Raw genomic sequence first — 20,839 nt, 5'->3', positions numbered from 1 at the left:
CTCTATTCACATTACATGAAGTCTTTTTGCTCTTTTTCTTAAACTTTTACCATTTTTTTTTACCATGTTACGGGCCAACAAAACCCTAGCTGCAAACTTTGGACACCCCAGCTGCAAGGTGTTCGAAATGCTAAGATAGGGTTAAAAATCATTTGTATTATTGTTATCAATGAATCTGAATCATCATGCAACATCCCTATTCTGTATAAACAGTGTCTTTACAAAAGTGAGTACAGCTTCTCACTTACGTATAGCGACCATTTTATTACAGTATATCTTCTTAAAGGACAATACTTTAGAAATTCACCTTGGCTATGTGTAGAGCTTATAATGAATGTGTATTAAGTCATGCTCCAAAGCATTGACACATGTGGTTTTCTACACCAAAATTCATGTATTTATTAAACTTCTTCAAGTTCTTCTTCTTCTCCAGATTTTGGCATACTCTACCTTCCACATTTTTCACCCCATGCAAACCATTTCAACTTCAAACTGTTTAGCCTAACGGTATTTGGGAATCGCGGGCTTTCCCTTGACAAATTAAAAAAATTCCCAGATTTCCCAGAATTCCAAAGTTTTCTGGGACATTTTTCCCATTCAAAATGAATTGGCCATTTTTCAAACTTCCACCATTTCCACATTTTTCAACTGATTCAAACCTTTCCACCTTCAACATATTCCACTCATCCTGGACATTCAAACTATTATTATTCCAAGTTCAAAAAAATTCCAGGAATTCCAGTTTTTTCAAACCCTTTTTTGACTCTTTTTTCTGACGACTACTCGTTCCACATTTTTCAACCCACTTCAACCCTTCTACCGTCAAAACACTCCTCTTAATCAGGACAAAAAACGAAGTTGTTTTTCGAACTGGTAAAATTCCCGGTTTTCCTGAAATTCCAAGAATTACTTAATAACATTTCTCAATTAAAAATGTTACTACTTCAACATTTTTCGGCCGATTTGAAAAATCCCAACAGCAACCATTTCAACCCATTCAGAACATTCAAATGTTTTTACATTTTCAAAAAAATTCCAGCTTTTCCCGAAATCTATACTGTTATTCAAGCTGCACACAGACTATTGTAAATATCCTTAGTATTGTTCCTCGAGAAGATATACTGTACTAAGATGGGGTGTGTACTGTTGTCACTTTTGTGAGACAATGTAGATGTGATTTACTTCATTGATGGAAGATTTTGAATTAATTATTAACCTTGTGAAGTGGAGTTACTCCTAAGCCCAACAGGCATGTTGAAAGTGGCTGTTTGTTGTTGCCCCTTGCAGACCTGGCTGCCATCCCTGACTTCCAATCGGGAGCTATGGAGAACTGGGGTCTGACCACCTACCGAGAAGGAGCCCTTCTCTACGACCCCGACCAGTCGTCCGTCTCAGACAAAGTGCACATCACTAAGATCATCGCTCATGAGCTCGCACACCAGGCAAGTGCCGCAGCTTAGAAAATGCACAGGCAAGGAGACAACACTTTTTCTTTCCAAAAACATTGTCATCTGTGTCCAGTGGTTTGGCAACTTGGTGACGATGGAGTGGTGGAGTGACTTGTGGCTCAACGAGGGCTTTGCCAAGTTCATGGAGTTTATTTCTCTCGACATCGTCTACCCTGAGCTACAGACGGTGAGCGTGCAAGAAATGGAAATCCACCATGGTCTGCGAAATTCCAAACTGAATTGAGAATGTCTCCCAAATACCAATTGAGATGAGGTTGCAAACAGGAAGTAGAATTGAAATTCAAATTAAAATCAAAGAAAGTAGAATTTGAATTCCATGGAATTCTAATTGTTTCTTTGCTTGACAATATACAACACAGGTGTCAAACTCAAGGCCCGAGGCCAGATGTGGCCCGCCATTTCATTTCATTTGGCCCTCGAAAGCCTGGAAGTAAAAGTATCAATGAAGTACTGTATATTTTCTTACTAAATGTATTATTTCTTTCTATTTTGGGAGAAAAACAATATATGTACTCCATGTAATCGCAAATGATGTTAACTTAAATATTGTCTAATTATGCAAAATTATATTATCAAAAATTCTAACCATTTTTTAAATATAAATGAATACTAATAATAATGATTTCAAAGCAAGTTACCCATTAAATTGTGCAATGTAAAAGTAGCGTTAGATTTCATGGTAAAATTGTGAAATTTACTGTGCTTTCAAAGCATTTTTCTCTAAAAGAAAAAAACTACTTTTTTTACTGTAATAAACTGTGGTGCCTTTTTGGCATTTACAGTAATACAGAGGCAAATCTACAGTTATTGATTTGTGGTAAAAAAAAAAAACCCAAGCAAACTGGCAGCTCAGATGCCAGAATTTTACTGTAAAATTGCAATTTATTTTATTTACAGTAAAATGTAAATTTTACAGTAAAATTCTGGAAACTGAGCTGCCTTTCCCCCCCCCCATAAAACCAGCAATACTGTTTTTCCATTTACAGTAATATACACTACATTTTGAGTTGAAATTATTGCAACTTACCATATTTTTTTTTACATTTTAGTTTAAAAAAAATCTACTAATAAAATGCATACAAAAATTGTGTAATAATAGTATTCACTGTTAAAAACAGCCCTCTGGGGCCAAACATAACTGCAATGTGGCCCTCAGTGAAAACGATGTTGACACCCCTGTTATACAATATACATGACTGATTACGTTTTTACTTATTTCATTGTAAAACAAGTACCTCTACGGGGGCTGGGCAATATGGCTGAAAACTGTATTAGATATAAATCTTCTACATCTGTAATTATTTATATTTTTATGACCTATTGTAAATAAGAACCAGGAAAAAGATATAATAAATCAAAACATTTTTATTTAAAATGTAACCTTCTTTTGATTATAATCCCTCTGCTATCAAGGCAGAAAAGGAAATAAATGTCAACACAAGCATGGAACAATACCAGACACCCCAAAACCTCTTAAAATAAGGAATATGTAAGAAATGCTGAATAAAGTGTAACAAAATAGTGAAAAGTGTAAAAATGTAAACGCAGAGTAACTTCAGAAGAGCTATTTTCTGCTGGTTTAGTGCCAGGAAGTGCTCTAAAGTGTGAGCACGGCGAAGGTGGTGTGGTATAACCGGTCTTGGTGGGGACGAGCGCCTTGCGTAATTTTTCAAACCACATTGGTCTGACTACGGTCCATTTAAAAAAGAAAAATCAGAAACTGCCATACTGTTAAAGGTAACTTTTTCTGTTTTATCGTAACTTGATAGTTGATACTGTTCCCTGATTGGCTGTTAGCGTGTCACTCCCACTGATCATTGATCACTTCCTGCGTTGCTCGGTTACCAGAGAGCGAGTGCCTTTTGTTCATGCAACCAAATATTGCCTCACAACTTGCAGTTTCTTCTGACAAAGAAGAATAAACAATTACCGAACATTTATCGATTGCATTTTTTGTTCATATCAATTACGTTTTTATCGCGATATATTTCGTTTCATCGTTTCATTGGTCAAAATGTTGCATAGATTATGTTTCACAGATCATGTTCAAGCCGCTTCCTGACAGTCGCTTCAGGATGCACCATTTTGTGGGCGGTCTTATTTATTAACTTATTTATTTATCATCTTTGTTGTAGCGGTGGAGCGTGCAAGGACGGGAGTGGAAGAAGTGTCAAAAGATGGAGCTAACTGTTTTAATGACATTCAGACTTTACTTCAATCAATAACGGAGCAGCATCTCCTCATCCGTGGTTCACTAGTGTCCCGTGAAAAACCGTCCGACCGGAACTCTCTAATAACTAAAGTTCCTTGGGTAAATTATTAAAAAGTCACTACACTGGTATGTTTTAGCGCTTTCATGGCGAGTTTACTGACACATGTAAGTAAGAACTTTACACTACGTTATATTAGAAATGGAAACAGCGGAGGATGAATGTCCCATAACAAGAAGATAGAGAAAAATAAGAAGTTTATGGACTACAGTGTCGGTACGGACTACAAAGGCAGATGCGCGCAATTTTTCAAGACTTATGCAGATCCCAAATACAGATCAGCAGGTACCAGAAGCCAAGAAAAGTTGCTTTTGCATAATATTGCGAAACCAAACGGCAGATAATATGTCTTACCTTATACACACACCATAATAATACTCCTATGTTGAAGCACAGTACAATCCATCAAGCGGTGCGGTTTCATAGCTTTCCAAAGTCATACTAAAACATTTTGATAGATTTTTGAGTGCCGTGTGTAATGTTCTATGTTTTCAATGGAACATTTAAATGTTGGTGTTGTTTACTTGAGTCATATTGCAGTCTACACATATCTCTTATGTGTGCCCATCTATCCATCCATCTTCTTCCGCTTATCCGAGGTCGGGTCGCGGGGGCAGCAGCTTAAGCAGGGAAGCCCAGACTTCCCTCTCCCCAGCCACTTCGTCCAGCTCCTCCCGGGGGATCCCGAGGCGTTCCCAGGCCAGCCGGGAGAGATAGTCTTCCCAGCGTGTCCTGGGTCTTCCCCGTGGCCTCCTACCGGTCGGACGTGCCCGAAACACCTTCCTAGGGAGGCGTTCGGGTGGCATCCTGACCAGATGCTCGAACCACCTCATCTGGCTCCTCTCGATGTGGAGGAGCAGCGGCTTTACTTTGAGCTCCTCCCGAATGACAGAGCTTCTCACCCTATCTCTAAGGGAGAGCCCCGCCACTCGGCGGAGGAAACTCATTTCGTCCGCTTGTACCCGTGATCTTGTCCTTTCCTTGTCCTCCCAAGGCAAACTGGTCCTAGGTGAGGGATCAGACAAAGAGCAGCTCGAAGACCTCTATGAAGAACACTAACAAAGGACCCAGATTTCCCTCGCCCGGACGCGGGTCACCGGGGCCCCCCTCTGGAGCCAGGCCCGGAGGTGGGGCACGATGGCGAGCGCCTGGTGGTGTGACTACCATCATATTGCAGTCTACACGTATCTCTTATGTGTGACTGCTATCTACTGGTCACACTTATCATTACACCATGTACCAAATAAAATAGCTTCAAGGTCGGTAAGAAAAAACAGAATTATTCCGTACATTAGGCCCCCCGGGTTATAAGGCGCACTGTCGATTTTTGAGAAAAATAATAATTTTAAGTGCGCATTATAGTCCGGAAAATACGGTATTATAACTTTCAAATGATGGAAAATGGTGGGAAACTGCTTCATTTCTCAAAATTATTTACTTTGGTTCCCGAAGACATTTCAAGATATTTCGTTTGACAAAATATTTCCTGTTATTTGGCTACAAATGCAATTATATGAATAGCACTTCCTGTAGTTCTGATTCAACATCCTATTGGGTGGAACCAGTTCAATTCAAATTCCAGTTCTTAAAATGTATTGAGATTCCAAATTCGGATTTTTGCACCAGCTTGTTGAGTCCACTATACAAAACGCTTAAACCTCTTCCACCTAGGACGACATGTTCTTGATGAAGTGTTTCCATGCCATGGAGGTTGACAGTCTGGCCTCGTCTCACCCCATCTCCACCCCAGTGGAAAACCCCACCGAGATCCAAGAAATGTTTGACAACGTGTCTTATGACAAGGTGTGTATTGGATTGCAACATCCGTGTTCTTCTTCTAGCTTAACTGCAGCGATGTTTCCTCGTCTTGAAGGGAGCGTGCATTCTGAATATGATACAAGTCTTCCTGACGCCCGAGGCTTTCGAGGTGGGGATTATCCGCTACCTGAAACGATACAGCTACCGGAACACCGTCAACAGCCACTTGTGGGAGAGCCTGACAGATGTGAGTAGGGATGGGAATTGATACAAAACCCAAAATCAGTGAAGTTGGCACGTTGTGTAAATGGTAAATAAAAGCTAAATACAATGATTTGTAAATCCTTTTCAACGTATATTCAATTGAATAGACTGTAAAGACAAGATATTTAACGTTCGAACTGGAAATCTTTGTTATTTTTTGCAAATATTAGCTCATTTGGAATTTGATGCCTGCAACATGTTTAAAAAAAGCTGGCACAAGTGGCACAAAAGACTGAGAAAGTTGAGGAATGCTCATCAAACACGTATTTGGAACATCCCACAGGTGAACAGGCTAATTGGGAACAGGTGGGTGCCATAATTGGGTATAAAATCAGCTTCCATGAAATGCTCAGTCTTTCACAAACAAGGAGGGGGCGAGGGACACCACTTTGTCAACAAATGCGTGAGCAAATTGTCCAACAGTTTAAGAACAACATTTCTCAAAGAGCTATTGCAAAGAATTTAGGGATTTCACCATCTACGGTCCGTTAGGGCGTTGGCATGGATTACAAAAGCGGATGTGCGCAATTTTTCAGGACATATGCAGATCCCAAATACAGATCCATCAAGCGGTGCGGCTTCATAGCTTTCCAAAGTCGTACTAAAACATTTTGATAGATTTTTGAGCGCCGTGTGTAATGTTCTATATTTTCAACGGAACATTTAACATTTTGGTGTTGTTTACTTGAGTCATATTGCAGTCTACACTAGGGATATCTGATAATATTGGGCTGCCGATATTATCGGCCGATAAATGCTTTAAAATGTAATATCGGAAATTATCGGTATCGGTTTCTTAATTATCAGTATTGGTTTCTAAAAGTAAAATGTATTACGTTTTAAAACGCCGCTGTGTACACGGACGTAGGGAGAGGTACAGAGTGCCAATAAACCTTGAAGGCATTTCCTTTGCGTGCGTGCCGTCCGAGTCACATAATATCTACCGGCTGTTCTCATCACGAATTAATGCAAGGCATACTTGGTCAACAGCCATACAGGTCACACTGAGGGTGGCCGTATAAACAAGTTTAACACATTTACAAATATGCGCCACACTGTGAACCCACACCAAACAAGAATGACAAACACATTTCGGGAGAACATCCGCACCGTAACACAACATAAGCACAACAGAACAAATACCCAGAATCCCTTGCAGTACTAACTCTTCCGGGACTACAATATAAACCCCCTGCTACCCCCTACCCCCACCCACCCCAACCCCACCCCCGCCCACCTCAACCTCCTCATAGTCTCTCTCAGGGAGAGCATGTCCCAAATTCCAAGCTGCTGTTTGGATAGATAGATAGATAGTACTTTATTGGTTCCTTCAAAAGAGTTCCCTCAGGAAAATTAAAATTCCAGCAGCAGTGTACAGAATTGAGATCGAATTTAAAAAGTAAGTAATGGGGGTATAAATGGAAACAAAATAGAAAAATATTACAATAAGAATACAAATAAAAAGCAACAATGAGAATACAAATATAACAGTAAAATAAGAATAAAACAAGAGAAACTAGGCAGCAGTGACCATGTTATGAAAAAGTATTGCACTGTTATTGTTTTGAGGCATGTTAAAAAAATAATGCACTTTGTGACTTCAATAATAAATATGGCAGTGCCATGTTGGCATTTTTTTCCATAACTTGAGTTGATTTATTTTGGAAAACCTTGTTATATTGTTTAATGCATCCAGCGGGGCATCACAACAAAATTAGGCATAATAATGTGTTAATTCCACGACTGTATATATCGGTATCGGTTGATATCGGTATCGGTAATTAAGAGTTGGACAATATTGGAATATCGGCTATCGGTAAAAAAGCCATTATCAGACATCACTAGTCTACACGTATCCCTTATGTGTCACTGCCATTATATTGCAGTCTACATGTATCTCTTATGTGTGACTGCCATCTACTGGTCACTTATTACACCATGTACCAAATAAAATAGCTTCGAGGTCGGTAAGCAAAACCAGAATTATTCCGTACATTAGGTGCATCGGGTTATAGGGCGCATTGTTAAGTTTTGAGAAAAAAAAAAGATTTTAAATGCACCTTATAGTCCGTAAAATACGGTAAATAAAGGTGACTGTTACCGATATTAACATTTAAAAAGCAGGCTCTGCTGCATATCAACTAAAGCACTGCTCATTAGAATTCACGCAACCCCTGCATCTGTATGAATCCAAGTATGCGGAAATGTAATTGCGCTAGAAATGGGTACCAAATTCGCTACTTTTTTGGCACTGACTGAATCCTGCCGGTCCTATTGGGCACAGATTACGTATATTCCAACGGTGCCACGTTTCACGCTCGGTTGCCGACTCAGATGGCTGCTTGCACTTCGGCATATGGCGATCACTCCAGCAGCACTGAGAGCGGACTCAGCCAAACATTGTTGCAATTTTTCAATGCCGACAAAGAAATTAACCTGGAAAAAAAGGCTGCAACATAAATAAAGTAAGGCTCCACTTTTCTAAAAACGCGTTAACTTGATGCTAACATACACTGGCTTTGCTATGAGCATAAACAATAAAGTCATACCGCGTTATACAGACAGATAATCGAAGGAACACCGTACATTGTTATCACACAGCGATACCCCGCCATACAGGCCATGGTAAAAATTCAAATACATTTCCATGTACTTTTACGAATTTTCCCCAAATGAAGTTTATCAGGTAATTTAAGGATTGGACAAGTTGGACACTTTCTATAGGAAGTATTGATAATTCAATGGAATTATTGGAGGCAACTGTAAACGTTTTTAGATTTAAACGGGCAAAATAAAACCTTTTTATTTTGTTTTTTGTCTATTTCATTTGATTTAAATCTATTGTACTGAGCTGTATATAGGGCCCTATAAAACCCGATTTTTTTCCAAATTTAAATGTATTTCCCCCAAATACTATAATGAACGAAAATGTGTCTTTAAACATATGGATAACGTTTATTTAGCCTTTTTATTAGATTATTTCAGTCCAAATGACATGATACTTTGGCACGCTTTGGACTTTCCCGTATGAATAGAGGTATAACAAAAATGATTGTGTATTAAATATGTATTAAATTTGTGAAGCCACCTATAGCGGACCAAACAAAACAACTGGGTTTGCCAAATTTGGCCCGCAGGCTCCATTTTGGGCACCCATGGTTTAAAATGAGAATTTTTATACATTTCTATTTTTTTATGTTATGTGTATTTCTTAACTAGATTTGCAATGGGGATGATTTGCAAGAAGCCCCGCCTAAACAAAAGGAATTCTGCTCCAAACGCGACCTCGAATCTGGAAAATCAGTAAGTTTTCACCTTTGTAGAAGGCCACCAATCTGATGCAGGTGTTGTGGTTGTTTGTACAGTAACGGTTTTTGTACAGTATGATGACAATTTGAATGTCAAGACCATCATGGACACATGGACGCTACAGCAGGGCTTCCCGCTGGTCAGTGTGGAGGTCAAAAACCGCGGGGTTTGGCTAACCCAGGAGCGTTACCTGAAGAGCGGGGACGCTGCCTACACTGAACGGTAAGCAAGCATACTATTTTTTTCTGCTTGCTTTCAACTTTTCAAATCGTATTTTATCATTGTGTGAATGCTCCAAAGCATTCACACATATGGTTTTTCTTCTTCTTCTTCTTCTTCCTCCAGATTTTGGCGCGATCTAACTTCCACATTTTTTAATCCAATTCAAACCGTTCCAACTTCAAACTGTTCAGCCTATTCGGGAATCGCGGGCTTTCCCTTGACAAATTCCAAAAGTTCCCAGATTTCCCAGAATTCCAGGTTTTCCGGGACTTTCCCATTCAAAATGAATTGGCTACTTTTAAAACTTCCACCATTTCATTTTTCAAACAATTGAAACTATAATTTTTACAATTTCAAAAAAATTCCAAACCCTATTTTCACCCTTTTTTTTGTCGATTACTCCTCCCACATTTTTCACATTAACCATTCCACTGTCAAAACATTCCTCTTAATCAGGACAAATGTTGTAGCGGCGAACAGCTGTCTCGTCAGCTGACGCGCGAGCTCGCAACCGTGGCTGCTTAGCAACCAGCCAAACCCCACTTAATAAAATAATATTTTATCTTAGAGCACATCCGTATCCCTATTCACCTAGGCAACCCCAGGAAATGTATATAATTCGGCATTATTTCGGCCAGTCGGCTTCTATGATCAGAGCCGATCAGTTTACGTTCACGCGCAGGTATAACGCGGCGCGCTCCCGTCTCATCTGCTGGTGCGCGAGTCCGGTAATTAGACCGCTGTGTCAAATCAAGGAGTACAAAAGACGCCAGCGCAGTTTGGAAAAAGGTTTAGTTCATTACAGATAACCCAGAGTTGTGCCAAAAGTGTACCAAAACCAAAAGCTGAACGGACAGCCGGTAAGATTGCACTTTAGTTCTCTTTGTGGGTGTGGCGCACCTGTTGCGCTGGTGAGATGGGAGGTGCGGGGGAGTTGTGTGCATGTAGCGTGCTTAGTCTGGAGGCTAAATACACACGGTGTTTTATGTAACTGTTGTTTAGTGTTGATATTCTTTGCTTAGTTTGATAAATGTTGGAGCAGTTTGCTTCATCAGGAGGGTGAAGTCGCTCAACTTAAAGTGTTGGATTTAACTGTGTTGGATCATTGGCTGCTGGTGAGGGCATAGAAAAAGGGGCATTTTTCTACCAGTAGACAGCGTTTAAGATTGAGTGTTTCACTGCTAAATTAATAATATATTTATATTGAATATGGATTTTAAATATGTATCTAAAATAGGTGGTTAATTGGTTAGGTATTTATGTATTTGCATATTGGGTTTTCTGCTGCATTTATCTATTGTGTTTCTGGGTTTAAATGTATTTTATATGTATCTTGGTGCATTTATGTTGAGACAATTTATTTAAAATCTGTTTTAACTTAAAGGGAAAAGATGTGTCCATTTTCTTGCACTTGTTTAATGGTTAAGAGTTTGATAGCCTAATTAATAATTGTAAATTATGGGATTGATAATTGATTGATTTTTTACAGCATGTTAATCTTGTGGTGTTTTGTCCTTAAAGGTTTTTCACCTACTAAAGAAGCTAAAGGCTACTAAAGAAGCTAAAGGCTACTAAAGACAGCTAGTGACAGCTAAAGAAACTAAAGTCTACTAAAGTCTACTAACACTGCTAAAGACTGCTAAAAAGACTAAAGAAGAAAAAAGAAGCTGTTTCTTCGTTGGAAAAACTGTTGCAAACTAAAGGAAAATAAAAGGAAAAAGTAACTACGGTCTGGTCTTTTGAGTGAAATCCAGAAGCCACATTCAGCATTGGTACATCCCTTCAAGTGTGGGATAAGCACAGCGAAAAAAGCAAAACACTTGACAGTTGTTGTATGCACACTGTGTCGAGCGGAAATGGCCTATCATAGCAGCACAATGGCTATGAACGAACATTTGAAAAGAAAACACCCGACAGCGTTCTTGCCATCACCATCAACTAGTCAATCGTCCGCGTGAGTAAACGTTGTCATCATTACACAAAAACATGAATGTGTCATTTGTATCTGTGTTGTAAATTCATAAACTAAAACACGGTTTCGCTCTGAGACGCGCGTTTGGCGTGCCTGTTCAGTGTTTACAAAGACGCGCTCCTCTTTAACGCTAACGTTAATTAGTTGTGCAAATACCTTTTACAACATTAACAGTTACATATACTATGTACAAACGAACAATTAACTTTCACTTTAATCATACTATCATTGTTGTGTTATTAAGCAAAATAAGCAATACTTTTACTTTTGTTGAAATGTTTACACTGTTACAGAATATTTCGTTTTGCACTTTTTTGTATTGGATGTTTATCTTTATTTTTGCACATTTTAAAGCAAAATAAGCAATACTTTTACTTTTGAAATGCTTATACTATTGCAGAATATTAAGATTTGCACTGGATGTTTACTTTTATATTTGCACATTAAAAAGCAAATAAGCTACTTTTAATTTTGTTAAATATTAAAAGTTTTAAATGTTTACATTGTTACAGAATATTTTGTCATGTTGTTGTCAATGTTGACTGAGTGGCCATACTTTTTTTTTTTGTAAATAAAAGTCATGCCTTTTGAAAAAACTGGCCTACATTTATTTTTTCATCCTCATTTTAAATAAAAAAATAATCGGTAAAAGGAAAAATAATCTATAGATTAATCGAAAAAATAATCTATAGATTAACCGATTAATTGAAAAAATAATCTATAGATTAATCGATAGAAAAATAATCGTTAGCTGCAGCCTTATTCCAAACCAGATTCCGGTTTTCCTGGAAATTCAAAATCTTCAACATTCAAACTATTCTTACATTCATACTACCATTCTTACATTCATACTAGTCATACCAAAGACTATACAAAATGGGACCCGTTACCTCCCTGCTTGGCACTCAGCATCAAGGGTTGGAATTGGGGGTTAAATCACCAAAAATTATTCCCGGGCGCAGCCACCGCTGCTGCTCACTGCTCCCCTCACCTCCCAGGGGGTGATCAAGGGTGATGGGTCAAATGCAGAGAATCATTTCGCCACACCTCGCGTGTGTGTGACAATCATTGGTACTTTAACTTTAACTTTACATTCTGTCAGCATTTCAGTTCAACTTCAGCATTGGAGCAATCACACACAATTCTTTCAGGAATTGCCTCATCTAGTTTCAAATGAGGTACACATTGCAATATAGCGTTAAAAATAAGACTTCGTCTGACGTGTTTATAATATTGTCTAACTGAAACCCCGAAAGGGACAAGCGGTAGAAAATGGATGGATAGATGAAAATGACACACTTTATTTAAAAAAACACAGATTCTTCCAACATACCAACAACACATTGGTATTATTTACTATTGTGTAATGTCTTGGTGAGACAGTGAAGTTATTTTTATCACTGAGAAAGCACTAACTTCAAGGGATCACATACAATAATGCAAAATCAATTTTCTTTTGTGTATTTGAGAAACCTATAAGTGCAAAAAATATATATACATATTCATTCTGATTTTAAATAGATTCATAACTTTAAAAAAAAAGTAATAAAACCAAAACATATATATTAGACAGGTCAAGTGATACATTTTTGTAATCAGATTAATCATTCTCTTAAACTGTGATTAATCATAATCAATCACAGGTTTTTATTTGCTTGCATAAATAAAATTTGCTTAAGAAAATACCTCAATATTTGGATACAAATGCAATTTTGGTACAAACCCCAAAACCAGTGAAGTTGGCACGTTGTGTAAATGGTAAATAAAAACAGAATACAATGATTTGCAAATCCTTTTCAACCTATATTCAATTGAATAGACTGCAAAGACAAGATATTTAACGTTCGAACTGGAAAACTTTATTTTTTGCAAATATTAGCTCATTTGGAATTTGATGCCTGCAACATGTTTCAAAAAAGCTGGCACAAGTGGCAAAAAAGACTGAGAAAGTTAAGGAATGCTCATCAAACACTTATTTGGAACATCCCACAAGTGAACAGGCTAATTGGGAACAGGTGGGTACCATGATTGGGTATAAAATCAGCTTCCATGAAATGCTCAGTCATTCACAAACAAGGATGGGGCGAGGGTCACCACTTTGTCAACAAATGCATGAGCAAATTGTCCAACAGTTTAAGAACAACATTTCTCAACGAGCTATTGCAAGGAATTTAGGGATTCACCATCCACGGTCCGTAATATCATCAAAATGTTCAGAGAGTCTGGAGAAATCACTGCATGTAAGCGATGATATTACGAACCTTCGATCCTTCAGGCGGTGCTGCGTCAAAAAGCAACATCAGTGTGTAAAGGATATCACCACATGGGCTCAGGAACACGTCAGAAAACCACTGTCAGTAACTACAGTTTGTCGCTATATTTATTAGTGCAAGTTAAAAATCTACTATGCAAAGCCAAAGCCATTTATCAACAACACCCAGAAACGCCGCCGGCTTCGCCGGGCCCGAGCTCATTTAAGATGGACTGATGCAAAGTGGAAAAGTGTTCTGTGGTCTGACGAGTCCACATTTCAAATTGTTTTTGGAAACTGTGGATGTTGTGTCCTCCGGAACAAAGAGGAAAATAACCATCCGGATTGTTATAGGCACAAAGTTGAAAAGCCAGCATCTGTGATGGTAATGGGGTGTATTAGAGCCAAAGGCATGGGTAATTTACACACCTGTGAAGGTACCATTAATGCTGAAAGGTACATACAGGTTTTGGAGCAACATATGTTGCCATCCAAGCAACGTTATCATGGACGCCCCTGCTTATTTCAGCAAGACAATGCCAAGCCACGTGTTACAACAGTGTGGCTTCATAGTAAAAGAGTGTGGGTACTAGACTGGCCTGCCTGTAGTCCAGACCTGTCTCCCATTGAAATCGTGTTGCGCATTATGGACTGTTGAACAACTTAAGCTGTTCATCAATCCAGAATGGGAAAGAATTCCACCTGAAAAGCTTCAAAAATGTGTCTCCTCAGTTCCCAAACATTTACTGAGTGTTGTTAAAAGGAAAGGCCATGTAACACAGTGGGAGAAATGCCCCTGTGACAACTTTTTTGCAATATGTTGCTGCCATTAGATTCTAAGTTAATGATTATTTGCAAAAATAATTACGTTTCTCAGTTCGAACATTAAATATCTTGTCTTTGCAGTCTATTTACAAGTTGAAAAGGATTTGCAAATCATTGTATTCTGTTTTTATTTACCATTCACACAATGTGCCAACTTCACTGGTTTTGGGTTTTGTAAAAATCCATTTTGAAAAGACGTTTTGAGGCCATCTCCATGCAAATAGAAGGAGCTTTTCTAACATGTAACCTGTTTCGAAAAAGTTTCAATATAATTATTGTACCATATAATATATTGCAAAAATCGAATAGATTCTGAATCAAATCGTTACCCCAGGTATCGGAATCGGATCGAATTGTTAGGTGCCCACAGATTCACGCCCTAACCAGGCCACATGCCTCGTAGGGGTGTGACGCATCAAGTTGTAGCTATAATTATTACTACCAGCGCCGTTGCTGTTTTTATGGGTCTTGCGACATTTCAAAAATATTTCGACATAAAAGAGATATGACGCACACTAATTACCAGCAGTGTATTTATGCACGCACGCATGCACACACATATGGAGGGTCAAATGAGGCCAAATGGAATAAATATATAAATAAATACAATTTTAGACGATTACATAATTGTGTCATGAATTAATTTAATGTTAAATTAAAATACTTGTGTTATTAAATCTGTCATATAATTAATGTAAATGTATATTAATTTAACTATTTAATTATTTCAATATTTAATTAATTGTATTATTTCATAATTGAATTATTTATTTCACAATTTAATTAATTATTTCATAATTTATTAAATTTTCCCATGAAGCAGATTTGTTTGGTGGATCCCTCTGACCTACAAGACTAGTGTTTCCAACACAACACAGCATCACCTGATGAAGTCAGAGGCGGGTAAGAAGCTGATTTCCACACTTTTCACTTTGGATTGACATGTTTAATGTGACTGCTCGCCCGCAGACATCCTGCGCCTGCCAGATGAGGTCGAGTGGCTGAAGTTCAACGTGGACATGAGCGGCTACTACATTGTCCACTATGCCAATAAAGGTTGGCGCGCCATCATTAAACTGCTGCAAGACAACCACAATGCGCTGAGCGGCAAAGACAGAGCCAGCCTCATACACGACGTCTTCCGGCTTGCCAGGTCAGGGAAACAAGTTCCAAGGTTTCTGTATCTTTAAGAAAGTTTGCATCTTGCTAAAAGTACTTTTAAAGAGGACTTGTTAGGATTTTAGTCTTTTCTGAATGATACATATGCTGGTTAAGATCATGCATTTTGGCGTGAGTTTTGGATGCCTCTGTTCGCGGGGTTTTGCAGTCTGGCTACGTCAGTCAGACTTAGGCAAATTAAGGCCCCGGGGCCACTTGCGACCCGTTAAGTTTTTTAATCTGGCCTGCCAGACATTCCCAAAAAATATTTTTAGATTTTTAAAATGGAAACTGTAGCTGCCATTATGATGTGCAGTGATGTTTTCAAATGAACGTAAGTCTTGAACTATACAAAGTGGTTGAAATCTGCACTTTTGAGTGTTATACGAGTTATTATGGTAATCTGATTAGTTACTATGGTAATCTACGTCACAGCAGCTCAGACAAAGCAGTGTGGGTGGGGAGCGTTTCCACAGAGTGTTTCCAGAGCGGCCAGCCTGACATGCGGGTGTCAGGGACAGACGCGGAAGGAGATTTTTACAACAAAGTTCTAAAGCTTAGTGATGTATCAGATGTATCAGATTGTAGGTGTGTTTTTTTTACCCTTCGCGTTCATATTTCACTGTGTTTGTTTAATTTTTGTTGTGTTTCGCTTGATTGTAAAATATGTCGATCGAGAGGGGGTGTGACGTTCTTATGTTGTCAATATTCAGCGTTTTATTGTTTATAGTTAATATTGTAAATCACACTTTCTTTATTTCCATGTACATTCTAGGTGTCTCATTCAGTAAAAATGTTTTAGTTCCATTCCATTTTTCAGGCGGTCTGTCATAAGGTTTTTAGCATTCAATCAGATATTATTTTAAGGTTTTGTATTGGTGTTCCTAAAAATAGATATTCTAGCCCCAGACACATTTTTTTCTCTATATTTGGCCCCCGAGTCAAAATAATTGCCCAGGCCTGGGCTACGTTGTGATGTCACAGCGAGGTGGACGTACTTATTTGGACATTAAGTCAAGCTGTCAGCCAGATGGGTGGGAGCTCCTCCCCTCTCCTTCAGGCTATGAGGAAACACAAAAAAGGTAAGGTAGAATAAAGTATTATTTTCATATAACCGTGGCATGCGCATAACAACACCTGCTAAAACCAACTTTTTACTGCTGTTTTTATGAATCGATCGGAGAGTGTGCAGATGTATCTAATGGTTTGACCGGGTGATTCCGTATAATGTTTTGGATTGATACCTAAATTTGTGGTATCATCCAAAACTAATGTAAAGCATTAAGCAACAGAAGAATAAGTGATTATTACATTTTAACAGAAGTGTAGATAGAACATGTTGAAAAAGAAAATAAACAGATATTAACCACAAATGAACAAGTAGATTAATAATCAATTTTTACAGCTTGTTCCTCATGATTTTACATCAGCAGACTAATTAGTTGCCTTTGTTTGTTTACTTACTACCGGTACTAAAAGACAAGTTGTCTAGTATGTTCACTATTTTATTTAGGGCTCAATTGTTCTTGGATTGCAATAAGAAACATATGTTTAATGTACCCTAAGATCTTTTGTTAAAATAAAGCCAATAATGCAATTTTTTGTTAAAATAAAGCCAATAATGCAATTTTTTGTGGTCCCCTTTATTTAGAAAAGTATCAAAAGGTGTCAAAAAGTATCGAAATACATTTTGGTACCGGTACCAAAATATTGGTATCGGGACAACCCTATTGCAGACAAACTCAAAAAACTGATTATAAAAGTGACTGTGGAGCAAAATTTACACAAAAGCATATAAATAAATGATAAATGGGTTATACTTGTATAGCGCTTTTCTACCTTCAAGGTACTCAAAGCGCTTTGACAGTATTTCCACATTCACCCATTCACCCATTCACACACTGATGGTGGGAGCTGCCATTCAAGGCGGTAACCAGCAGCCATCAGGAGCAAGGGGTGAAGTGTCTTGCCCAAGGACACAACGGACGTGACTAGGATGGTAGAAGGTGGGGATTGAACCCCAGTAACCAGCAACCCTCCGATTGCTGGCACGGCCACTCTACCAACTTCGCCACGCCGCCCCGTATCCAATACATACTGTAGACGAGTGTTTCTTAACTATAGGGCCGACCTCGAGGGCTGCCCAAAATTTCTCAGCTGTGGTCCGTATGGGCCGCAGGCCCGCAGCAGTACTAAGTTGTAATACCCATTTCCACCACTTGCGGCAGTAAAGACAATATCAAACCAACAGAAGCAGTCTGGAGCTAAAGTCATAGAGAAGTGTCTTATGCACAGACATTATAACTTAAGTGGTGAAACTGTATTTTCATTTGCACTTTAATTTTATTGACAGTTTAGTTAAGAAACATTCATTATTAATTTAGTTCATTTATTTTAGCACAACATAATTATATGTACATTTATTTTTGTCAGTACCTTCTTATGCAGTATATTTGTATATGCAGTACTTATTTTTCTAATCAGCCTGACCTAAGTCTAAGGTTTATGTGTTAAATAAACAATACATCTTTGTGATTAACACTTGGTCTTGTATCATTTGACAAGGTTGTAAACTGTAAGTAGGTTACATATAATTATTGAATACAATTTAAATAAAGAGTAATAAGGTCAAAAGGGTTAAGAGCCCCTGATCTAGGTCACAAGAAAGGGTTTTAAATGTGGAGCAAAATCTCATAGGTCCCGTTTGAAGTTCTTGCATTCATTCTTGTCTTGTTTTTTGGGAGGCAACGCCTTAATGCTAACTGTTGTAAAAATGCAACAACATTTGATTGTATTTTCCAGGCCAAACAACAGTACAGAGGGTACGGAAAGTATTCAGACCCCTTTAAATTGTTTCACTCTTTGTTTCGTTGCAGCTATTTGCTAAAATATAAAAAGTTCATTTTATTTCTCACTAAGAACCCCATCTTGACACATCTTGCTCAATACTTTGTTGATGCACCTTTGGCAGCAATTAGAGCCTCAAGTCTTCTTGAATATGATGCCACAAACTTGGCACACCTATTTTTTGTACAGTTTCACCCATTCCTCTTTGCAGCAGCTCTCAAGCTCCATCAAGTTGGATGGGAAGTGTTGGTTTTCAGCCAGGATGTATCTGTACATTGCTGCATTCATCTTAGTCTAGTCAGGGACGTGACCAAAAACCCCATGGTCACACTGTCAGAGCGACAGCATTCCTCTATGGAGAGAGGAGAACCTTCCAGAAGGACAACCATCTGTGCAGCAATGCACCAATCAGGCCTGTATGGTAGAATGGCCAAACGGAAGCCGTTTCCTAGTAAGAGTTTGCTAAAATGCACCTGAAAGACTCTCAGACCATGAGAAACAAAATTATTTGGTCTGATGGGACAAAGATTTAACTTTTTGGCTTGAACCAGGCCAATACCGTCCGTACAGTGAAGCATGGTGGTGGCAGAATCATGCTGTGGGGATGGTTTTCAGCGCAGGAACTAGGGAGACTAGTAAAGATAGAGAGAAAGATGATTGCAGCAATTTACAGAGACATCCTGGGTGAAAACCAACACTTCCCATCCAACCTGATGGAGCTTAAAAGTTGCTGCAAAGAGGAATGAGTGAAACTCCCCAAAGATATGTGTGCCAAGCTTGTGGTATCGTTTTCAAAAAGACTTAATTCTGCATTTGCTGTCAAAGGTACATCAACAAAGTATTGAACAAAGGGTCTAAATACTTATCTACATGTTGAGTTTTTTTTATTTCTACATTTCTGTTTTTTCTGCTGAGTGTACATTAATGACAAATAAAATGAATTTTTTGGATTTTAGATTTAAAGGAGTCTGAAATAGTTTCCGTACCCACTGTATATTCGGTCAGTGTGTTTTGATTATGCAGTATGGCTGGAAATTACACACTAAAGTGTCAATAAAAGGAGAAGTGGTGATTATTTTTTGGTAATTTTAATAGTTTTAATTAATGAATTCCTAAGGTTGTTTTATATATGTGCTTTAGTAAATCGTGTGGTGTAATGCTTATTAATGGAACATAAAGTGTAGCTTGTGTTCCCCATTAACCTCTTTTGTGGTGTATGTGTTGCAGCATAGGGAAAGTGGACCTGGCGACAGCTCTGGACTTGTCCACGTATCTTTCCAAAGAGACTGACATCATGGCCGTGAGTCAGGGCCTCGGAGAACTCTTACCTATCTACAAGCTGATAGAGAAGAGAGAAATCACTCAATTGGAGATAAGCATGAAGGTTAGCAAAGGCGGCGTTGTGAACATTATACCTTTTAGGGTTTTAATGTTTTTGCCTGGGGATTAGAAAAGCAATTAAGTCACTTAAAGAGTGAAATGTGGCATGGCTGGTTTTAATGCGTCGATAGATGGGATGTAACGGGGTTGGGCCTAATGATTTTATTAGCATGCAAATGTCAACATGTCAAACTCAAACCACATTCATTAGAGTTCGCCCACCTTCATATATCAAATCCCAGAATGCTTTGCTGTTGTGTTGGTGTGTCAGTCGAGACTAGCAAGCGTGACCGCTCCTTTAGTCGTTAGCAGCTAAGCTAGTAGGTCTTCTCGGGTGAATTGCACACTAAGTGTCAGAGATCCAGAAGTACAAAACCCAAAACAGTTGGCACGTTGTGTAAATGGTAAATAAAAACAGAATACAATGATTTGAAAATCCTTTTCAACCTATATTCAATTGAATACACTGCAAAGCCAAGATACTTAACATTCGAACTGGTAAACTTTGTTATTTTTTGCAAATATTAGCTCATTTGGAATTTGATGCCTGTAACATGTGCAAAAAATGGTCATCAAACAGTTATTTGGAACATCCCACAGGTGAACAGGCTAATTGGGAACAGGTGGGTACCATGATTGGGTATAAAAGCAGCTTCCATGAAATTCTCAGTCATTCACAAACAAGGATGGGGCGAGGGTCACCACCAGAAAACCCCAGAACAAATGCATGGTTCTGGGGTTTGTACCTCAACTTGCAAGCTTGATTGGTTCTGTGATGGAGCTCTTAATTCAGAACACTTGTGCCTCAAATCAACGTGTACCATTCTCTTATCGAGTCCAGATAGGTTGTTGTATATGGAAAAAAACACACAATATTTGGTTTAACAAATCACTTCACATTCTCTACTGCTTGCTACTATAGTATTACCATATCTGAGTTATTGTGCAGAAATGTGGGGAAATAACTACAAATGTGCGCTACATTTGTTAACCGTGTTACAAAAAAAAATAATTAGACTGATACATAATGTTGGATATAGAGAACATACAAACACTTTATTTATTGAGTAAAAAATATTAAAGTTCGATGATTTGGTAAAATTGCAAACAGCTA

At 38.4% G+C, this 20,839-nt stretch overlaps 1 protein-coding gene across 4 annotated transcripts in view; it reads left to right on the top strand.

Moving 5' to 3' along the window:
* erap1b (endoplasmic reticulum aminopeptidase 1b) overlaps positions 1–20,839 on the top strand; it is an 81,099-nt gene that overhangs the window by 23,749 nt on the left and 36,511 nt on the right. For 3 of the 4 annotated variants that reach the window (XM_061981806.1, XM_061981810.2, XM_061981808.1), the window contains exons 6-14: positions 1,288–1,442; positions 1,522–1,635; positions 5,411–5,542; positions 5,613–5,744; positions 8,981–9,064; positions 9,144–9,292; positions 15,161–15,243; positions 15,310–15,493; positions 19,573–19,729. In XM_061981806.1, coding sequence (XP_061837790.1) covers positions 1,288–1,442; positions 1,522–1,635; positions 5,411–5,542; positions 5,613–5,744; positions 8,981–9,064; positions 9,144–9,292; positions 15,161–15,243; positions 15,310–15,493; positions 19,573–19,729 — 1,190 coding nt within the window. The remainder of the gene's footprint in view (positions 1–1,287; positions 1,443–1,521; positions 1,636–5,410; positions 5,543–5,612; positions 5,745–8,980; positions 9,065–9,143; positions 9,293–15,160; positions 15,244–15,309; positions 15,494–19,572; positions 19,730–20,839) is intronic. The other variant, XM_061981807.1, reaches the window with a different exon arrangement.

The sequence above is a fragment of the Nerophis lumbriciformis genome, linkage group LG24 (assembly GCF_033978685.3).
Source record: "Nerophis lumbriciformis linkage group LG24, RoL_Nlum_v2.1, whole genome shotgun sequence".
Lineage (NCBI taxonomy): Eukaryota > Metazoa > Chordata > Actinopteri > Syngnathiformes > Syngnathidae > Nerophis > Nerophis lumbriciformis.
This window is presented reverse-complemented; position numbering and strand designations above follow the sequence as displayed.